Source organism: Mastigoproctus giganteus, chromosome 1 (genome assembly GCF_048544385.1).
Source record: "Mastigoproctus giganteus isolate SK-2022 chromosome 1, ASM4854438v1, whole genome shotgun sequence".
NCBI lineage: Eukaryota > Metazoa > Arthropoda > Arachnida > Uropygi > Thelyphonidae > Mastigoproctus > Mastigoproctus giganteus.
Window position 1 is genome coordinate 40058210 of NC_143575.1, and position 24041 is coordinate 40082250.

General features: G+C 38.4%; 1 protein-coding gene across 1 annotated transcript in view; it reads right to left on the reverse strand.

The window, feature by feature from the left end:
- Positions 1–23627, reverse strand: part of LOC150090730 (fibroblast growth factor 9-like) — a 49842-nt gene extending 26215 nt beyond the window's left edge. Inside the window, exon 1 of the mRNA XM_090370457.1 lies at positions 23480–23627. Coding sequence (XP_090226583.1) covers positions 23480–23627 — 148 coding nt within the window. The remainder of the gene's footprint in view (positions 1–23479) is intronic.
- Positions 23628–24041: the final 414 nt, after the last annotated feature.

A 24041-nucleotide genomic window follows, 5' to 3' on the forward strand; every position in this document is an offset into this window, starting at 1 on the left:
AACATGATGCACCAGGAACTTCGACTCGTCAGACCAAGCAACTATTTTCCAATCCTCGATAGTCCAGTGCTGGTATTGCTGTGCCCACAGGAGGCGTGCTCTCTTGTTCTTCATTGATAACAAAGGTACGCGATGTGGCCGTCGGCTATTGTAACCCATTGGCGACAAAGTGCGACTAGTGGTCCGTTGCGATATTTTTTTCTGCGCACCAAGGTTGTATTCTGATGTGATGTGCGACATTGTGGCCCGTCTGTTTGCTTGCACAATTCTAGCCATCCTCCTCTGATCTCTCTCATCAACAAGCGATTTTCTTCCACAGGAGTGCCGTTGAGAGGATGTTTTCTGTTCCATTCTCGATACACCCTTGAAACTGTGGTACGGGAAGAGTTAAGGAGAATTGCTGTTTCAGAGATGCTTTGTCCAGCACGTCTTGCACCTACTACCATGCCACGTTCGAAATCCGTTAGATCACTCCTTTTCCCCATTTTTACTACAGTTTGTACGCTTAACTGATGCTAGAAAGATTATTCTGCTGCATTTATATCCACAACTGTCGTCATGTGACTTGCAACGTTGTGGAACAAGCCATTTGTGTGCACAGCAGGGGCGTATCTAATAAAGTGGCAGCACAGTGTATGTGCGTAAAGCTCTTATTGTTTTCACTGTGTCCGTTGGTCTGCCCACATGTAATAACTTGGCTACTAGCGGATGGGTTTCTATAAAACTTTATATTTGGCTTTTTTATTTTATTTTATTTTTATTTTTTCTAGAAAAATTTGTTGAGCCATCCGAAATTTAATTAAAATCGGACCAATAGAAATCCGGCAATTATTATTTCTTTGTCCATCTGTCCACCTGTTATAACTGGACTCTCGATGGATGGATTTTCGTAAAATTTTATATTTGACCCTTTTAAAACGATCTATCGAGTCTTCCCATCTCTTGTTACCTTGAAGTTTGTAAAAAAATAATAATAAAATAAAATTTAAAAAAATATATATATATTATGATGATAATACTATATGATCATTTTCCATATTATACTTTATACCTGTTTACTTGTATGCTCTTCTCCATTGTCGGTCTTGTCTTTTATTGCACATATTACTGATTAGAAACTTGTAATGCGTTAGTGAACTTATGTGATCGTCCTGGAGTATAAACAGAAAATTCTTTTATAAGCTGCTTTAGTCAAATGGTCAAGTGTGAGGATCTACATCAGTACATACATTTGAGTTGATCATGATTCAAGCCTGCGTTACTGCTAAATAGGGTACTATTCTTGTATTCTTTCTAACTTGTAATTTCCTCTGATCTTATGTGGCTGTGCTGGAGTATAATCAGAAAATTTACTTTTAATAAGTAAATAATATTGGTGTAAATACACCATAGTTTACCCATAAATTTAACTACATAAGTAGTGTAACGACATCGTTTGATTATATCTCATATTGTGGCTACCTTCACAACGAAATACCAGGTAAATAAAGAACAAAAGAAGCATTAAAATAAATTTTGTTTATACTCCGGGACGACCAAACCGTCAGAAGAGTTCACAAGATAGACAGAATACAAGAAACAGTACCGTATTCAGCAGTCACAGGCTTGATCCCCCGTCACTCAAGGCACGTGTACTTATGCACCCGGGCGCCTGACCACTAGGCTACGGTGGTAACAAAGGAGAGATATTTATGAGCAAAAGGGATTGGCTGCTCTATTTTTGTATATTTTTTGATTTTATGACTTTTAGTTTCAGTCCAACGTATAAGTAAACCATATCTGTTTTATAATCATATGTCTTCTCCCCTCACAATTTGTATAAAATACAGTAACGAACTAAACTCTTTAATCTCCGGCACCATTATGCTTTGTGAGGTGTGATTTTAAAATTCTCCTAAATTTGAAGAAGTAGAACGGCCTCCGTAGCCGAGTGGTCAGGAGCGGGAGTGCAGTTGCACACGTTCTTTGAGTAGACCGGGGTTCAAGCCCCTGACTGCTAAATACGGCCGATCTGCCAACCTGCACTGGACCACCGTGACAGATTATGGTCCATTTCCCTCAACTTGAATTGTTAAGGAGGCTTCCATCTTACAGTGGATTGATAATGGCTGCTGCTTACCTCATCTGACCTGTCCTTTATCCAGTGGTTGAGTAGTTTTGGAGAAGCATATTTCAATGAATATTACATACTAACATTTACATTTGTAAACATTTATAATGACCATGTGCTAGTGGTTACAAATGTAAATAACAGTTTAAATTGGCAAATTTGAAGAAATGAAATAAACAAAGTCGCTGCAAATATTGTCATGTACTGTACTATCAGTTTTAAATGCATGCCCAACAGTATCAGAAAGAATATCAATGAATGTACTTCAGGGAGCAAATACCTTCGCATTGGAGTATTAAAAAAAAAAAAAAAAAAAAAAAAAACTATACATGACACAATCGCCAAGTTTAGTTTTTGTCGCCGTTATAACTTTAGCAAGGAGTTAAAACATTAGGAGATTCATTCACAAAGTCTACCAATTCCGTACTCACGCTAAGGAATGAGTGAGGAGAGGGAAACTTAGTGAGTAGTTTTCTTTAGCCGCCTATTCTTTTCCCCTTACTCTTATGAAGGCCTATAGTAATATATGCATTCATCTGACGAGCTGTGCCTTAAAATAAGCGCTGCATTGTTTATTATATATAATTGTACATGCCTGTTAAAGAGATAGCGTATCCGTATCTTGGGATGTTATTTTCTGCTGTAATCCATCCAGTAAGAGAGATATTTCTCTCATGTAGTAATGCTGTCACTTCATAACTTAGCGACTACTGCTCTTCTACGTAACTAATCATACAGCGCTTGCGTGAGCCGGCAGTGGTGTATCCAGATGTCATTGTAAGGGGGGGGGGGCATGCTAGTTAGTTATTTGGTTTTTAGGAGCATTAGAAACGAAGGCCATATTGCTCCGGGATATGCGGTGGTCATTCCCTGACCTTTCCGCATCCTCCGTATTCAGTGGTGACGAGCTCGAACCCCGGTCTAATCAAGAAGCGTGTGCTACGCACTGCTGCTCCTTCCCATCTGGCTACGGAGGCGCCTGGGGGGGCATGCGACCAGGTCTAGGTGTCATTGTAAGGGGGACATGGTGACCAGGGTTTTGAGTTTTGTTTTAGAACACCTCCTGCCTTCTTTTTCTTTAATTTCAAATTTTTGGTTAAGGGGGCATATGCCCCTTCTGCCTACCCCTGAATACGCGTTTCACTCGTCACCCTGTGAACTGGTGACGAGTTTCACTTAACTTTAGAACAGCTGAGAGAGAAAGAGAGATTACAGCTGTTAAATTTTACTTTGTTGTCTTTTTTTTTTTTTAGGTTAAAAACGTTTTTACTGGCGTTATTCAAATATTTTGTAACGAAAAACCGTCATGTGAAAAGCGTTATGAAAATTTATTCCAATTTAATTTATCTTCTACTGGATTAGCTCTATACTAGAGGAAAAATAAGCGCTGCATTGTTTATTATGTATAATTGTACATACCTGATAAACAGATAGCGTGGTAGATGACTCTCATCAACCGGTGCAATACCACCACTTTGCTTATTGGAGGCTTGAAGTGGTGGAACCCATGTTTAGTCTCCAGAGCTAAGTTCCGGTCAACTCTTCCCCATCTCTTCCATTATGCAGTATGATTGATGACTTTTGAGGTTATGATGAACATCGTGGCGAGATCCAATCCTTATATTTCGAAGGTACAGATCTAAAACGGTGTTCGCAGGCCGGCGGCTAGTTAGTACACCAGACCAAACCTACTGGTAACTCTTTAGGGAGCTTCCGGATCAGCTAGTGTATAATCTTGCTACCTGTACTCTGCCAGATAGTGACTGGAGGGAGTCCGAGTAGTGTATATGCGGGGGGGGCATTGTCGAGGCCACGTTATGTCAAGGATCTGGGTATATTCTTACCATGTGTATGCCATACCCAAAAATTTCATTATTTCATACAGCACGTCCCACCCATTTTTTATCACTATTGAACACACCATGAATTGTCAAACTAATACAGTAAGCTTATTCTGCGAAAAGATCTAAACCTCCAAACCACTTCCTAATTCATTTCACAAATATACATGTGTCTCAATTCTAATCTCAACGATGTTCATTTTCACTTGCAGTCTGCCAAACCCCATGTACTTTTTCTGACAGAATCTCAGTTATCGGTTTGTTCAACTACTGTTCATCTCAGTTGCCCAAATTATTCGCTGTATGATTCCTTTTGCCTCAAAGGTGGTACTTGTGCACATGTCCGTTTCGATATTCCCTGTCAGAGACTTGGTAATTTGGAATCTCCTCTTTTCGGTCTTCTCTGGCTTAAAATCTCTCTACCTCATTGTGCCAAATTCATCTGTTGTCTCTACCGTTCTCCCAACTCCACTAATCACTTGGGGCTCTTTGACTTCCTCTCTTTGCAACTTGAATTTCTCCAGTCCAACTTTCCTAACAGTGAAGTAATTTTCCTTGGTGATTTTAATGTTCACAACTCCAGCAGGCTTCCGTTTTCTAGTCACACCGACCCAGCTCGTCGAGATGCTGAGGCTCTTGCAATTACTAATGACCTTACATAGACTGTTCATTTACCTACAAGAATACCGGACAATCCTAACCATACAGTCAACACGCTTGATCTATTTCTATTTCTCACAAACAACCCTTCTAAGTACACGGTCGAAGTGAGAGGTCCTTTAGGCACCTCAGATCACAACTTGGTGATTGCCTCTTCTCTAATGGAGCCTTTATATCATGGCTATTCCCAACCTCGTATTGTTTGGCATTACAAGAATGCAAAATGGGATGACCTGCGAGATTTCTTTTCCTTGGTCGGATTACTGTTTCAAAACTTCTGATGTCAACGTTTGCTGTAATCGTGTCAGTGAAATTATTCTTTTAGGAATGGAATCCTTTATCCCACACTCCGCTTTAAAATCTCGTCCTTTATCTAAACCTTGGTTTTCCAATAAATGTGCAAAGGCTGTTCAAGAGAAGAACGTTGCATATCGTAATTGGCTTGTTTCTAATTCTTCAGTTTCATTTTCTGCCTACACCAAAGCTCGCAACCATTGTAAGGCAGTTATTAATTAGTCCAAACTAGAGTTTGAACAGGCTAAGAGTAGAAAACTTGCTTCTTGCCCTAATGGTAGCCGAGCATTCTGGTCTCTTGCCAAAGCTATTGGCCGCAACTTTTGCCCATCTCTGCTCCCACTTACTGTCAAAAAACAGATGGTTCTGTTGTCACTTCAGCCAAGGATAAAGCTGACCTGCTAGCATCTCATTTTTCTTCCAACTCATGTATTAATGATCTTGGTAAAACACCTCCCACCATTCCCAACACTCTCCATTCAATGCCTCCTGTGGTCTTCCGTCAAAATGATGTCAGAAGGATTTTGACGAATCTTGATGCTAAGAAAGCTCCAGGTCCTGATGGTATTTCTCCACTTGTTCTTAAAACCTGTGCTCCTGAACTTACTCCTATTCTTTGCCGCCTTTTTTCACTTTCTTATTCCAAAGGTGTTTTCCCTTCTGCCTGTAAATTTGCTCATATCCAGCCAGTTCCTAAAAAGGGTGACAAATCCCTCCCATCCAATTATCGTCCCATTGCAATTACTTCTGCTCTTTCTAAAGTAATGGAGAAATCAATTAACCGCCAACTCTTAAACTACCTAGAAACTTTTCGTCTTATCTACGATCGCTAGTATGGATTCCGCCAGTGTCGATCCACTAGTGATTTTCTGGCTTATGTTACCCATTTATGGATTAATTCAATGGAAAAGTTTGGTGAAACTCAATCATTGCTCTCGACATCTCAAAGGCTTTCGATCGTGTTTGGCATAAAGGTCTTCTAAACAAGCTTCCGTCTTATGGTTTGCCTACTGTTTTTTGTAATTGGTTATCCAGTTTTCTCTCTGATCGCTCACTGAGGGTGATGGTAGCTGGCGCTCTGTCTTCTAACGTCTCCGCTAATGCCGGTGTCCCCCAAAGTTCAGTTCTTTCTCCCACTCTTTTCCTCTTGTATATTAATGACCTTCTTCCATTGACTGGAAATCCTATCCATGGTTTTGCCGATGATAACACATTGCATTCCACTTTCCATTTTGAGAAACCTTGCCCTGCTCAATCAGCTTCTACTTTTCGAAAATCTGCTAGCAATTTCTTAAATGCCGATCTTCAGGTAATTTTCCAGTAGAGCAAAGACAACTTAGTTGATTTCAATCCTTCTAAAACTCAGTCTAGCAGAAAGGATTCTTCTGCTGCTATGCTTATCTTTGGTGACACTCCGATTTCTAAGCAAAATGATATATCTCTTTTGGGAATTACCCTGACTTCTAATCTCTCTTGGCACAAGCACATTGCAAATATTGCTTCCTATGCATCTATAAAACTTGGTTTTCTCTTTCGCTCTCGGCGTTACTTTTCTTCCAAACAGCTGTTCACTCTATACAAATCGCAAATCAGCCCTGTCATGGAATATTGTTCCCACAACTGGGGTGGTGCCCCCAAAACCTCTCTCAAGCTTCTTGATTCCGTTCAGAAGAGTGCAGTTAGGTTAATTAATGATTCATATCTAACAGTCCCTCCCCTCGATGTCCCATAAATGTACTGTTTCTGCTGCATGCCTCTTCTACAGATATTTCCATGGGCACTATTCTTCTGAATTGGCTTCTATAATTACTGCTCTCTCTCTTTCAAATCAGTCCAAATACGTGTCTTCACCAGCCAGCATCCATTTACTGTCTAACTTCAAACTCACAGAACCAACTTTTCATCTTCCTCGTTTATTCATTCAACTGCCGTTTTCTAGAACCTCCTTCCTTCATACGTATTTCGTGAAAATTATAGTCTGCAGAAGTTCAAGTCTAATGTCAACAAATATCTTCTTTTGTCTTCTCAACCTCCAACCCAAGCACGGTACTAAGTACTGTAGGTTCTAATACCTCTCGTTTGGGGTTTACATTAAAAAAAAAAAAAACCTTTCAAACCTCTGAAAAATGCAGTAGTTTTTCCAGGATAGTGGAAAATATTAACGTGATAAAGGAAAATTTCTCAGGTAATAAACGGTATAATGTGGACGTATAGCATATCGTATTCCAAGAATAATAATGTAATTATTATTAATAAAATAAAAACATTTTTATATTATTATCCATGAATTTCATTAACATCTGAAAATTACAACGTTTTCAACGCCTGCCGATGACTTAAATGTAAAACACGGTAAATATGCTATTGGCAGGACATATGATGTACCTGGTACGGATTTTTTTTTTTTTTTTTTTTCTGTGTGCTCATCAATAAGTTGTTTACGGAAGAGACTAACCGTGCATTTAATCAAGCATACATTTTTCCAGCACCCACATTAATAATTTTCTGTCTCGCTTCGCTCTCAGATGTTCTGAAGTGACGTCAAACTGGTCATTGGCTTACGCAAGCGCTGCGTGACCAGCCGCATAGCTGTAATTTGCAAGAACAGATAGCGCTAAAAGACAGAAATGTCACCCTTTTTGATTCCCATGATTTTTAAAGATAAATGCGACCAAAGGACTTTGCAACTTGTTTGTAAGTGTCTTATTTCCTCAGATAAACCAATGCCACAATTAGTAATGGACCATGCGATTTTTGTAATAGGCTGTGGACTCGATCCCGTAATTTACATACCTATGTCTACGTTCATTGCTCCAGAATCCAGCCTGCAACGAAGGTAGATACAGGATATTTAGGGTAATTTTCCCTCACCAAGATTATTCCAAAAGCACGATCACCTTTATTTCAAGGTGGTTGTATTTGCTTGTTAAAGCCAATTCGATGCTTGATATGAACTGATAGTGTACCAATAATTGTCGGCTTGTTGTGTCTGCCTTCCACATCCCCAGCCTCTAAGGTTCTATCGGTGTGATTTAGAATAATATCCTTTCTAAACTGCCTTCGCCTGAAAAAAAAAAACATGAAGACTGGATCCGTCCTTGGCGTGGAGTGATGTTACGATATCGGAACGCTAAAAGACAAAGTGACTAGAAGGATTCAGGAAATAAATAAAAAAACAAAAATTCTGTTTATGTTTTGGGACGACCACACGGTGAGAGGAGTTCGCAGGATACAGAGAATACGAGAAACAGCACCGTATTTAGCAGTCACGGACTTGAACCCCGGTCATTCAAAGCGCGTGAATTTATACACCCGTCGCCTGACCACTCGGCTACAGTGGCCTATAGAAGATATGATTGCAGAAGCGGCCTATACTAGTTTGCAATAAACTGGCGCCCTCGGCAAACCATGCATATGCGCCTGCTCCCCTTCTGCCAACCCCAAGGGCAGATGTACACTGAAGTTTTTCTGAGCGCTCTAGGCGACCTCCTAGTTTACCTATAAGGACGAGCCGTTGCTGTGTAATTGGATTGTAACAAGATTATTGTTGTTGTTTATTAATTTAATTTGGTGTTTGTATATGAACTGATGATTACAAATAATGGTAAGCGTGTTGCGTAAACCCTCCTAGTTTCTAACGCAGGGTTGGGATAATTTATGATAATAAACAGATTAAAAAAAATAGTTTCAACCTTCCTGTTTCTGATGCAGCTTGAACTTAGACCTGTTTAGAACACAAACCTCTTCAGACAAGGCAGTATATTGTCACGGGGGCACTCACAGTTATGTCTTACTGTACTCATTGTTTTGTTCTTCTGTATTTCATTAGGCCTGTTTGTTTGCTGTTTCTTTATAATTTACTCTTGGAATTATATCCTGTATCATGGGCATCTTTTATAGTTAGGGAAGGACGTTACGTAGTTGTTTTCCATGAAGAATAATTACTATAATTAATGACCACTCTTATACCACGTGAAATTAATAATACTTATAGTTTTTTAAGCGTATGGCCCAAACCACTATACATTTAAGGTGACATTTCCGGCATCTTACCGATATCGATATTACCATCAGACCATGCTGCTGTCTGACTCCTGCTTGCTGATGCTATCAGCGCCTGATGAACCTGATGTGCATACTGGTATCATCGGCAACCAGTATGCACATCAGTATATACATACTGGTAGCATCGGCAAGCAGGAGCCTGACAACAGCATGGTCTGATGACGGTATCGGTAAGATGCCTGAAACGTCTCCTTAAATGTATAGTGGTTTGAGCTATATGCTTAATAAACTATATTATTAATTTCAAGTGGTATAAGAGTTGTTCATTATAGTAATTAATCTTCATGGGCATCTTTGCTAAGTACATAAATAAAACCTGACTTCCTAATCTTGAACAAGCAACTTTGTGTATTTTTATCTCGTTTATTTAAAATAAGATGTAGCAGTCAATGCAAGTATGTAAATAACGCCGTGATAGTTATATCATATAATAACCTAAGTGCAATACGTCTCAATTTTTATATGCTGTTGTAGTAAGTGTATTTGTGGGTATCTGCGTTCGCGAAGAAATTTCTTTCTGCCATTTGTTGGTACCATTTTGTACTGATAAGTTATAATTTGGCATAAAAGAGCAAAACGGTTTTCCATCCTTAGGCTAGCGTGCTTGTAGGGGCGGAAAACCCAAAACTGGCTTAGAAAATTTGTGTTTAAATGACTACTCGAAAACAAAGACAGGTGTTGTCGAGACGGGATCGAAGAGAATGCATCCTGAAAAATTGGAGAGAACCTTCAAACAATAAGACGAATACACTTTTTTCAATAAAAATGTGTCTTATGGTCCGAAAGTTACGGTAAATCTCAAACAAAATTCAAACTAATAATATTGTGTTATTCTATTTTAAAATAAAAAACAACCTTAATAAAACGTGTGGTCACGTTTTTGCTGCACATCCTTCTGGCATGGTAAACAAACTTTTAATGAAAAAGAGAGTGAGATAATGGTTTCAAACACGTAAGTGTCTCAAGAAGTCCCTTTTTGTCCTGAGATATTTCTGTACGACTGCTTTCCCCCATCAAGCGCCAACAATTTTCAATGGGATTAAGGTCAGAGCCTTAGTAGGCTATTCTAAACATGAAACATCCTGTAGTTGCAAATAATCTTCAGACAAACATGATTTCTAGCGAAATCATGTTTGTCTGACTTCACTAGGAAAGTGACAGGCAGAATGATTTAAGGAATATGTGAAACAACATTTTTTGAAAAACGTAGTTATTCCTTATAGGAGCGATTTTTTGCTTTGTTGATAATTTATTTATTGAATAGAACGCATTTCAGAGAATTTTAAATCTGTTATTGGATGAATACGGAGATAAAAACAATCTAAGATATTAGACTTTTTGTAAGTTAAGTATGTTAAATTAAAAAACATTGCTAAAAACTATATCTAACCAATCTAAGATATTAGGCTTTTTGTAAGTTAAATATGTTAAATTTTCAGTAGCATCTGTTACACCAACTTACAGTTTGTCGTCGCAATCATTTCCCCTCAATTTTTGCAAATAAATTGTTTTAACTTCTTGTTTGTTTTATTTTATACATTATTCATATTGTTACAGCTTTTACACCACAGGAGAAAGGTACAGAAAGTAATATGAAATTTTGTAAATGGTACGTGAAAAAATACGGTTTGAGAATCGTTGATTAGAACAGTGATTTCCAATGCTAGGGACCACCTTTCAATTGAGCACCATTGAACAGTTTCGTTCAACAGGGAATGGGTTCCTACAGTAGTGGAATTAACACTTTTGGAGCCCTAGGCGGTAATAAGTTTTGTGGAGGTATATATGCGGGAAGTGAATAACGGAGGATTAGGCTATTGCATGCGAAGCGCCCTTTCCCGCCACACAGAAGGGAACGCTAAAACATTTGTTAAATGATTATAATGGATATAACAAAACACAGGTACATACCTCAAAACCAACCAAGTATCTGAAAACGAGGATACCGTTCCACGGTCTTGCCCGTAAAAGTTCACGATCATATTACACTTATAGCTGAAATGTTTTTTTTTTAGTGAATTAGTTAACTTTAAAATACATTTTAAAAGGAATATCTAAATGCCGTGAATGTTCTTGGTATTATGCCTTAAGTACAAGCAGTAGCCATTTTAGGCATCTCCTAAATCCTGAGGTCTAAGTGACTTAATCCACCCCGATGTACTCTCTCAGATATGTTGGTGAGGGCCGCAGCCCCAATCTTTGAGGCAAAAAGAGTAGCCGGTATCGTGCATCGCTGAATATATTTTATGATTAGTTTTATACTTCTAAATCCAACAAGCTTTGTTGAGTAATGAAAAGAACAGCAGTAAGATTCATTTCTTTGCTTCCCTAAAACGATATTGGAAGGAAAGGTTTCTGTTCAATACTAAGACGAGGTTTTGTGCCAATCAGCGTTCCGAATCAAGACGCCACTTATAGTAAAAGGTAGGGGATCACTCTCTTCCTTTTAGTGAAGGGGTTCTGCCGTTTTCGATGGATTTATTTCAACCTGATTGACTGTAATAATTGCTGATATCCGAGATTTGTCTTATCGCGTTCTGGAAGACTGAGGGTGCTTCAACGGGAGATAAAATTTTAATGTCTGCATATAATAAATAGTATGTTACGGCTACTGGAGAGAAGAGGTTCCAATGCTGGCTCACTTTCTGTTATTTCTAGGTTTCATTCCTGTTATGTGTTTATGTTGTTTAATTGCGTGCCTACCCTTAACAGAAATCTAGTATTTAGGCTGAATACTTAAGATGTTTTTTTTCTTTATTGTATTCGTATATACAAATAAATGCATATCCTTTTCCATTTTGTATTTTGATTTTTGCTGTCCTTCCACAGGTTATGGAAAATTACTGAATTCGAATCCTGTAAAGACAAGGAGGACTTTTATGGAATTTTTTCGCGCTGTAGCTAAAGTTAGTCGTCCTGGTGTGATGAGGGTTTCACGGTTTTATTACCCGGAAAAATCAGGCTTTTATCCAGCAAGCAGGCAAAGAGACCAAGACGAAATTTACAGATCCAATACACCGACCCCGTGGCCTTATTTGCTTTGGCTTAAAAACAAACAAACAAACAAACAAAAAAAAAAAAAAAAAACGGTCAACTGACCAATGTTCACCGATTGATTGCTTGGCTGAAAAATCCAAATAACTTACTGGGGAAATTGTATTCCTCCGTCTAATATCAGCGAATTATAGCCTCTACTGGAGAGGCCTTTAAGAATTTTTCCTACCTCCGATGGGATTTCAATTCAGATATCTTCCCCAAGATAACTGCTAATCTCTTGATACTGTTATCAAATCACCAGTCATTTTGGAGAAGAGGTATTACTCTTACCTTCGCTAGTATTTTCTTCTTTTTTTTTTTTTTATATGAACTGTATGTATGTATGTATTTATTTATTTAACTATCGAAGGGTGGCACCCGGACATACATCCATCTCCACCAATTTATCATATAATACCATGTTCTCATAATGGCCTGTTAGTGTAATGTGTTATAAGTGAAACAGGCTACTCTGCCACTAGGTGATAGTCTATTGGGCAATTACCACCTGGTGCCCATCCCTGGCACGAGGAGTTAAGCCCGGGTCTACTAACTCTGGCGGTGCATATTGCACCTAAATCCCGCACCAACCAGTAAGGGTGCAAGACTGGTGGGTGCTAGCAGTCCCGCTCCTGGTGTGGAGCGGGACTGCTCCACTGCTTTTTATATGAACTGCTGAAAATTTCAATCCATCTGTTGCACACCTTTTAAGTTTACTTTAACCTCATATACAGTCTCTATGTATCACTATAACGTCTCGCGGGGACAACCTATCTCTCAAACTATGAGGTAGGTTCTCCGCAAGACTATATTTCTCAAGTTCTCTTCAGTTGAGGTGTAATTAGTCAGGAGAAGGTAGAAGCGTTTTCCCTGTGAGTTATTCCAGGTTTTTCAACCTGCACAACATGCAAATCTGTCTGTGAGTACACACCTCAACATACATAACACACTTATACGGATATGTATAACTTACGCTTGGGAGCCGTTCGCATAATAATAATAATAAAATACCGTGAAGAAATCGGTACTGGTTGTCAAATACCATGTGCAAATAAATTTTATCTACCCAAAGATGAAGTAACACTATCGTCTGAATAGTGAAACGTGTTAACTCGCAACTATTCCGCCGTAGCCTAGTGGTCAGGCGCGTGGATGCATAAGTACACGTGCCTTGAGTGACCGGGGTTCAAGCCCGTGACTACTGAATACGGTGCTGTTTCTTGTAATCTGTCTATCTTGTGAACTCCTCTGAGTATAAACAGAAAATTTATTTATTCGATTTCTCCCCATGCGGTGGCAGATCTGGCGGTATGGTAGTTTCTCTGTTGTGACTATAGCCGATTGGTTACTTAATCTCGCCATCAGATTCACAGTACTGTATTCTGATAGTGAGGTGATATGAATTTGCTACGAGCAGCCACAGGCAAATCTTCGTTTACACAATACAAGTTGAATGCCATAAAATTTCATGAAAAAGCTTCAGCCTACAGGCCTTTAATAGCAAAAATAAATTCTCATTTTCGATTGGTATGATGCAAGGCACCTGAACATGGACTGTGGATGAATGACAATCGGTACTATGGAACAACAAATAACGTTGTTCTCTATTCCTTGCCGATGGGCGTGTTTTGTTATGGAGGATGGCTGGAGAACTTATTAATTGACTGTATTGTCCTAACTGTGAAGTTGGGAGGAGATATATGTTATGGTTTGGAGGTGTTTTCGCTGTGGACTAGGACCACTGGTTGCAGTGTATGGAACCAGGAATGCTCCAACACGACAGCACTCCATGTCAGAAACTGAGAACTCTGAATGCATGGTTTGAAGAGAATATCACCGTTCAGAAATCTCAGACAACCCTGGCGGAGACCAGCCAGAATATAATGGGCTCATCTCCCAGGGGTGGTGGTGGGCAACGTAAGGTCCCATTAGGGGCCCTGCGACCAAGTAGCGAGACACACAAAACACAATACCACATAAACCAGACACAACACTTTTTCCTAGCTTTTGCAGTAGTTCTGCATTCCACAACAGAGTACATACGGTGCAGATGTAGGAAACCACCGGTGGCGCTTGAACCTAAATACTATGCCACTATGCAGGATACTGCATAGTGGCATAGTATTAAAATTCCGACTTCCACCCAGTAGAACATCTTTGAAATGAACTGAAACGCAGAATTAGGATAAGGCCAATTTAAAGTATTCGTACTCTCCCTGTTAACGGAGCTCACGAATACTTTAAAGAGGAATGTACTTTTGTCGATAATAAATTTGTCTTGTCCAAGTGTCCCGTTAGCTTTCTCCAAAAATTACAGTAACGGATTCTACAACGCCCTTTGGCAAACATGCTATTTCTTTTAATAAATACATGCTTTGTTTATAATGGCAAGTGTCCCATGAGTTTTAGTAGGACATTGCTATTTACTTGTGATCCAACGAGGAGATAATCCATAGCGATAGTTAATATTTGAAAGCGATCAGTGCCACTACGAAAAAGGGAAAATACTATTAAAAACTTACTTGCAGGTCTAGACAAAAATGCGCAGTTCTTCTAACAGATGTAAAGATTCCTTAAGAAATCTTAAACTTCAGTGCTTGTGAATGAAATAATGAAGCAAGGACGAAGATTATAAAGTTGAGTGATATTTAAGATCTCATAAGAGAACCATAACACGAAAAAATTTAATGAAAATACATTTGTTTTGTTTTTGTTTAAAGTGCAGCGACATCTGAGATCGTAAAAAATCAGCATATCGTGTTATTAATTACGTTTATTTCGGTAGGTTAAAAACGCCAATTCTAGGGCGAGGGGGAGTGCACTCATAAAAAAAATTAGGGCCACCCAAGAACAATTTCCCCTTCTGCTCTACCTTCCTCAACTCTCAATATCTGCTCACTTAGTTGTATCTCCTCTGTTGAGTTGTGTGTTGTCAAGAGTTTATCCTCAGCTTGGACTATATTCTTATTTAGTGATCATATATACTTGATGGACTGCTGATGATGGGTTTACTTAATTTGGTGGCGCCTCCGTAGCCAGGTGGGCAGGAGCAGTAGTGCTTAGCACACGCTTCTTGATTAGACCGGGGTTCGAGCCCGTGACCACCAAATACGGAGGATGCGGAAGTCAGGGAATGACAACCGCATATCCTCGGAGCAATATGGCCTTAGTTGCTAATGCTCCTAAAAACCAAACAACATGAAACAACTTAATTTGGTTTATCTGGACTTTGCTGCTCACAGTGTTTACAGCCTGCCAATACCTCATATGGAGAGCACATCTTTAGTGACCCCATTACTTCTTTTGGACTTCATTGAATTAAGTCAGCTAACATGGATTCTTCTGGTGACATCTTCGTTAAGCTGAACTTCATCAATGTGTACTTTTTATAATTGATGGACCGATGGCATTTTAGTGAGCTTTCTATCTAATGGGGTTATAGTTCCTGAACGTCTTTTACTAGACTGGACTGACTGGATCTGTGTTTTAAATATACACTGTGCTACCACTTTATTAGGTATACCTATCTAGTAGCGTGTTGAGCCTCCTTTAGCCTTCAAAACAGCCTGAATTCATCTAGGCATGGATTGAACAAGATGCTGAAAACGTTGTGTAGGAATGGAATACCATGCAGACATGAATGTATCACGCAGTTCCTTGAGATTCGAAGGAGGTGTAGGCCCCCAGTGAACAGCCCTTTCCAGCTCATCCCAAAAATGTTCAATAGGGTTGAGATCCAGGGACTGAGCGGGCCACTGCAGCAAAGAAAAATCAATTTCATGTTCCTGGAACCATTCCATAGTGATTCGGGCTTTGTGCACCGGCGCATTATCCTGCTGGAAGTAATCATCTGACTGAGGATAAACTGTCAACACGAACGGGATGCACTTGGTCAGCAACGATGTTTAGGTACGATGTGGCATTCCGACGTGAACCTATGGGTATCAATGGACCCAACGTTTGCCAAGGAAACATTCCCCACACCATAACACTGCCCCCACCATCGTGCACAGTAGTCGTCCGACATGACGGGTCCATGGATTCCTGTTGTTTTCGCCAAATTCTGAGCCTTCCATCAACATGATCATCAGGAACTTCGACTCGTCAGACCAAGCAACTGTTTTCCAATCCTCGATAGTCCAGTGCTGGTACTGCTGTGCCCACAGGAGGCGTGTTATCTTGTTCTTCATTGCTAACAAAGGTAGGTGATGTGGCCGTCGGCTGTTGTAGCCCATTAGCAACAAAGTGCTACTGATCCGTTGTGATATTTTGTTCTGCGCACCAAGGTTGTATTCTGACATGATATGCGACATTGTGATCCGTCTGTTTGCTTTCACAATTCTAGCCATCGTCCTCTGACCTCTGTCATCAACAAGCGTTTTTTCCCCCTCTGGAGTGGGCCCCCCAGAAAAATCTGACCCACCTTTGGGCAACATCAGGTGGGTCAGTCTCCAATTGAGACATCACGAGCACTATTGGGACTGGCCCACCTTACCGTGGTGTGGACGAGTACCCAGAATCATCTGTCCAGGTGACTGATGCTTCTGGGTGGCCAATTGGCCAGAACAGAACAACAGAACACACACTAACCTCCGTCACACACATCTGCCCTATTGGTAGTAATATGGTTCTTCACAGAGATATGAGGCGGAGATGAACTGACGTTAAAGGAGCCACCCTTTACAAAAACACATGTCCACATGTCATCAACATGCGATTTTTTTCCACAGGAGTGCCGTTGAGAGGATGTTTTCTGTTCGTTGCACTATTCTCGATACACCTTTGAAACTGTGGTGCATGAAAAGTTCAGGAGAAGTGCCGTTTCAAAGATGCTTTGTCCAGCACGTCTTGCACCTACTACCATGCCACGTTCGAAGTCCGTTAGATCACTCCTTTTCCCCATTCGTGCTACGGTTTGTATTTAACTGATATTAGAAAGGTTGTTCTGCTGCATCTATATCCACAACTGTGGTCATGTGACGTGCAACGTTGTGGGACAAACCATTTGTGTGCACAGCAGGGGTGTACCTAATAAAGTGGCAGCACAGTGTATGTATATTGTATAAGTTGATTCATGGTGATGCACTTATACAATTATTCTTATGTCTCTAAGTACGGTTTTGTATATGGCGGGGATCAGTAACCAGTTTTGGCACGGAACGCCTAGTATAATAAATAATAATAATAAAAAAAAAAAAAAATAGTCATGTCTATTAAGTCCATAAATTTCTTGTGTTCTCTGGTCGGTTTTGCCTGTTTTTCTGATCGAAAAACCTGAGTTTCTTGCGCGAGGGGGAGGGGGGAGCAAGTAGATTGCTTTCATCGCCTGAGACCTAGTAATTCAGCCATGGAGTGAAAAAAAACCCATAAAAATAAAATTCCTCGCGTCATTTATGAGATTCAAATGAGGGCCTTTTCGACGAGGTGTGGGAAGGACGGTGATTATAACCACTGTGCTACCGCGCGGACACCCACTGGGTATAACAAATTGGGATGATAATGATGATGATATACGTATATGTAAATATAAGGTGGTTATAACTAAAGTACTGTACGTCACTTTGACCACCTGTCAGTGGCAAATGGCAGCAGCTTTTTGTTTAAAACTAAACTCGCTATCAGCCTGACTTTGTAAACTGATTATTCTACCGCAACCTATTGACATGTTTTGAAAATCTGAGAGTTTCTCATGTAAAATGTTTACAGCTTTTAAAAATATATTTTTGCTGAAAAAATTGTGAGGTAAAACTTTTATGAAGTATACTGTTATGATTAAATTACAGATTTTTCAATTACACTAAAGCATCTTTATCTAAAAAAATAAATAAGTGCAAGAAGCATTTCAAAAGCTTTTCTGGCGTTATAAAATTAGCATTATAAACCCTGTGAAAATTACCAAAGCTTATTGAAGACGGAAGCCCTTCTTTACCAGTGAAATTATTGTTACGTGAATCACCTGCCTAAACGACTTAGAACAAATTATCCTTTGGCATTAAGTGATTAATGTTTTGTTATTGCTCTTAAAAAAAATAAATAATAAGAAGTACCCATGTAAAATTTTCAAAAGGTTCCACTTATCTGCATTTCTTGGTGTTTAGTTATGAAATTGGATATGCTGATTGCGAATATGGTCTTAATCTTTGCATAGCATCACTGGTTTGGCCATAGGAAAGAAAGAAAAGCAAATATGCAATAATACTGTATCAGATTTATTGATTTGTGTAACTTGTGCACAGAATACAGTATTAATCTTTGCTACATAACTAAAAAATCTTAAATATCACATATTAAAAAGTAGAGACCGTTCTCCGGTTAACCAAAAAAAAAAAAAAAAGTATAGTTGAATATCTTTGCTTTTTGTGGTCATTATGAACATCTCGAACCAAGAACTAGACGTAGTTGCCCCTCATGGCATCATCTCGCCTTCCCTGGAACTTCTTTATTGGCTGAATATTCTGTGGAATCCCTTCCATGCTCTCATTGATATCGCTCAGATTTAACCTGAAAAAAAATCCGGATGAGAGTGGCAGGTATTGGAGCTTGAGTGACATTGTGTCCCAGTTTCCCGTAATTTTCATTTAACCTCTCTACTAGTCCGTGATTTTCAGTATTAATGATACCAAGAAAACCATTCACTACAATGTGACACGACTGCCAGAAATTTTGCTCAGCATTAGTCGCTTGTCTTCCAGTAATTGTGAGGCGCCTCCGTAGCCAGGTGGGAAGGAACAGCAGTGCGTAGCACACGCTTCTTGATTAGACCGGTGTTCGAGCCCGTCACCACCAAATACGGAGAATGCGGAAAGGTCAGAGAATGACCACCGCATATCCCGGAGCAATATGGCCTTAGATGCTAATGCTCCTAAAAACCAAATAACAAACAAACAACCGGTAATTGTGAAGCCAACGTCTGCTCATTGTCGACCAGTGAATGTGAATCTTTCACTTTTGAATCAGACAATTTTGGAAACACAAATTGTATATGCTTGAACAGTGTCACCTTGAGGATTCAGTGCTTTAACAAATTGCTTGACCAGTCCTAGCTTGATATGGAGTGTCGATAGCAAGACTGTTTCTCGGGATCAAGGAACCGGCGACTCTCTTGGGAAGGTCCGGTTTCGATTTCCAAAGCCCTCTTTGGTTGTAGTTAACCGATCTCAGGAGCAGGGTTTATCCCCGTAAGTTATTTCGAATTTTTCAGCCTGTACAGCGTGTGAATCGATCCAGGACCATACACATCTACTATATTCTACCTATATAATATGCGGATATGAGCAACAAGTGTTTTAAAATAATTTGAAATATTCATCCTTTCTGTACACGTTGAATTTCCGTATTCAATTTATTTGTGTGACATCCTTATAATTCAAATTGTTTGTGATACCCTATAATTTACGTATTTGATGATTTAACCAATACTTTATCAATTTTTTTTAATATGCTCTTAATATTAGTGTATAAGGGAGTATGCATTTGTGCGTGTTAAGGCATCAATAATTTCGGATTATGGAATAGAATAGTCTTGAATCTTCAATTGCAGTATACAATTAATCCCACTATATGAAGTTGAAGGATAGCTTTCCTTTTCTGATTAATTAAGTACACTTTTCATCTTAAATTTGCAGTTCTGTTTCTTTAGGTGTATTTCGTCCTAATTAGATGATAATTTTGCGAACGCTTACGACGTTTTATCGTTGTTAATAGAAAGAAATACCATTTATGTTTCTGTGTTCGTATTGTAAAGGTCCGGTTAACGTAAAAGTAATACGGGAAAAAACATCAGATTAAATCATAATAGATAAATAGTTAACATACAAAAGTGAAAAATAAAAATATAATTATTATAGAGAAATAGAAATCTGTTAATGAAAATAGCTTCAGTAATTATAATGTTGATCAAATGTTGAAGCAAAAATTAATATATAATGTCTTAAATCCAATTGCACAGTATCCAATACAAAGTTGATACTTTGTAACGACCTTTTTCAGTGATTTTATTTATATTTCAATAAGTTTACTACTTACTGAAATGCTGACCGGGCTAGCCGGGTGGGTAAAGTGCCTGCCTAGCAACCCAAAGGTCGCGGGTTCGAATCCCGCCTCGGGCTTGGATCAAAGTACTGCAAAAACCTTGGGGAGTGCATTATGGCCACAGAAGCCGATGCGCCAACAACTACCAAAAAAAAAAAAAACCTTACTGAAATATGCTGTAATATTATATCTTGTAGTTGCCGCTGAACGATTAAAGTTTATGGAAAGGAAACGTTTCTCAGAATAGAGATTGAAATTTTGTATTGTACACAGATTTATTTCAAATTACGTAGCTTTTGATTTATTTCTATAATACAATCTTAGGAATTGTTGGTTACGGGTTAGTTCGTCAGTAAACTTTTAAAAGTTAAGAAGTGTGAAAATTTCTAACATTGACAAGTTATCATAATAAAAGAAACTGAAAGTAAATGGTTTCCAGCAGTGACATCTCTTTTTTTTCGGTTTCGTTCTCTATCGTTCACCGGTACCGCTTCCACCCAAGTTACGTTGTATTGTTCCATTTGTTGGAAATTTATGACAACTTCTTCCATTGATGACTTCGGTGTTTTCGCTATGCAGCCATTCTTTGTTCAATTCACGAATCATACTCGGTAAAATAGGTTCAGTGTAATAATAATCATTGTGTTATGATGCAATTCACATCGAACAATCGTATTTCATCGGAAACTATATATCGATTTTGCTGGACAATACCATCATTATTTAAAATACAGACTCATAACACATTTTGTCATTTGATTCTATCATTTCTGCCATCTAATCCTATTATATAATGTCGATAATCTCAGGTTTGATTATAATGAAAAAATATCATCTAGTATCGTCTATAAGTACCAATACGAAATGTCACCCATTAGAATTAAATTTAGCTATTATTAACAAAACTTGCACACCGAAACATCTTTTGTCTGGATTAATAGATAGGTAAAAGCCACATGATTATTTGGCATAAAGGAAAACAAACCACAAAGCTTCAGCACACCAAAATAGTTCGGGTATAAAGTAAAACAGATTCCTATTCAGCCATCAGCTGCGACCATTAGATCCTTTGTAGTGCACAGCGTCCAGTAGAAAGCAATGACGCCTTGAAACCATCTCTGTAGCGCAGATAACATTTTAATAATTTGTTCTCACTGTACATCTGATCTGGCAACACTCACGAGCTACATAAATTCTATTCACCCTCACATAAAACTGTCAAGTAAAATTGATAAACACAGTCTCCCGTTCTAGGATTTAAAAATAGAAGAAGACCACACAAGGGTCTACAGAAACCGTAGCCAGGACGTCACATTCCTTTCAATCCGAATCTCATTCATTGCTTCTTTTCGACACTTTGATAGTCATCGTCAAGTCACATCGACAAACGATCGCACAAGATTTTTTTTGCTAGATTTTCTTTATGCTCTTTGAATTAATTGAATTCTGATTGTATGAAAAACATAAAACTTATATCTACTTCTGTGGTTTGATTATAATGATATTGTATCGCGGTTACTACTTATCTGGGGCTCCTGATGGAGCCTCGTATTAGAATGTGGAGCCCCAGATAAGTAGTACCGTAATGGATTAAGCAATTAATGTTATAAGTCATTTAAATTTTTTAAACGCCATACATTCAGAAGTGCTGAATGCGCATGAATCATTTCGTTTCACCGAACTTTCGTCCTAACGAATATCGCTGAAAATCATTTCAAAAGAATCATTATTTGAATAAATAATGATTCTTCTGCTTGTCGTTTTTAATATATATATATAAGTAGTAATTTCTGCTCTATTTTACATAATATCGACTTTAAAATCGATAATAAATAAATAAAATAGCAAAATACGTGTACTGCCAAAAGTAAAATTATTTTAAAATAAATTTTTCTGTTTATACTCCGGCACGACAACCAAGTCAGTAGAGTTTACAATAAATCGTCAATACAAATATTTATCGTATTTAGTAGTCACAGGCTTGAACCCCGTCCACTCGGCTACGTCAGGCCTAAATATTTTTGTTCCGAGAATGCCGTTTTGAAATGTTTTTTTTATTGATATAACTTATTTATTGATATAAATCTGCTATTTTTTCCATATTAATTACATCTTGTTTTTAATGTTTACGTGCCCCATTTCATATGACAATTCAACTTCGGTGTAGTAGAAAATATGTGAGTACTGCAAGGATAAAAATAAAATCATTCAAAAGGATGAAAAATATAGTCAAAGGGCGTGATAATGAATTCTTTTGACGCATCATCTTTTTAAATTTTCCATTTTTTTCCTTCAAGTGAATTTTCCCATAGCTGTATTTACAATATGAGCTGCACAGTGCTATTCGTAATTTTCCAATAAAGTTTTTCTTTCGTTTAAAACGGTACATTTTAGGCATAAATGGACTTTCAAAATAATTCGTTGTACTGGATTTTCTTCAAAACTATTCCATTCAGACGGGAAGTCGAACAGGACCTATAAATATTTTGTTTTTATAGTGTAGTTTTTATTAAAATGGCATTCGTGTTTTAACTGGATTTTAATACTGCAAAGACTATAGGTACAGATTGGACATATCAGCAATATGCAGAGTTTTATTTATTTATTTTTATTTTGAAAACCATTCCTTAGAAAGACAGCGTAATATTCAAAAATTCGAAAGCGGTAAAATATTCGAAAATAATTCTGAATATTTCTTTCAAAATATATTATAATCGTTGTTACTTGAGATTAACTGATACACAGTTGTGAGTGCCTTTCTATATAAATTTTATTTTAATTTAGAGATTATCAGGCCACATCGATGATTACTTTATTACTAACTATTTACTAACTATTAAACCCTTTACTAATTAACCCTTTACTAACTATTAAAAGATGCTGTAATATTTATTACTTCGGCAAAATTAAGAGAACAGGTATAGTAACTGTTCCGATATAGTAAATGTTTTTTTTTTTTTTTTTGGATGACATATAAGTTTAGCGGATTTCGTTTTAAGAGTTGACTGTTCAAGGAGCAAGTAGTTTGTCCAAAGGATTAATAGCAGTATTCACTGATATCCGTAACCTTACTTCCCGAATGTAGTTAAAGAAAAATTTAAAAGAGTGAATTATGAATAAATATAATTCAAGTCCTACACTTTTATTGTTAAGTATAAGATGTCCCGTTTATATAGGAAGGCTGATTTTCGGAATAAAAACAATGTCCGATACGAACAGGGCGCAGTTATTAGCAACAGCAAATTAACTATATTAAAAATACAGAAACTTGACTGTAAGGAAGTAAAAGTGAAGCTTCATTGTAAATATTAGACGAACTCGGACTGAATGAAATATTCAAATTAATCAGAGCCACGCTTATAACAAGTATCTTCTAGCACCTCACACGTAAAACAACACAATTTTAACATTAAAACTGTTTTGCACAACAAACATCACTTACCATATTTGTTGTGATCTTCCCTGGTTCCGTTGACAATACCGTCAGCATGAATTTGCAGATTGTATCCTGTTCGACAGTATAATTGTCCTAGTTGTCCTAGCTGGGATGCATACGAGCGATCCTGCGATGGAGTCACTTGTTTAACCATCCCCAGAGTCCATGCTGTGTATTTCATTGACAAGCTGTCATTGAGTAAATGGAGTTTAGAATGGCGACCGTAGTTTTTAATTGGAAATCCTCTTAGCGAGCTTGGGAGAGCGTTTAACACGTCCAGCAGTACTACGAAGCCTAGTATTGTTTGCCCAGCTGGGAACAGAAGTAGTGACATGCTGCCGCTGTCTCTCCTTACAAATCCCGCTTTACGAGACGCCGCAGTGACCACTTGCTAAGTGCGCGCTTCCGAACGCAGGATACCAAAGTTTTCATGACTAGGCGAGTCAACTCTGTGCAGAGCTGTTCACCACTGAGAGCTGCTGTGGATGTGTAGATGCAAAAATACGCGCTACTATTCCGCATAGAGAGCGAACAACCGTCGGAGACATACGCAACTAGCCTACGGGAA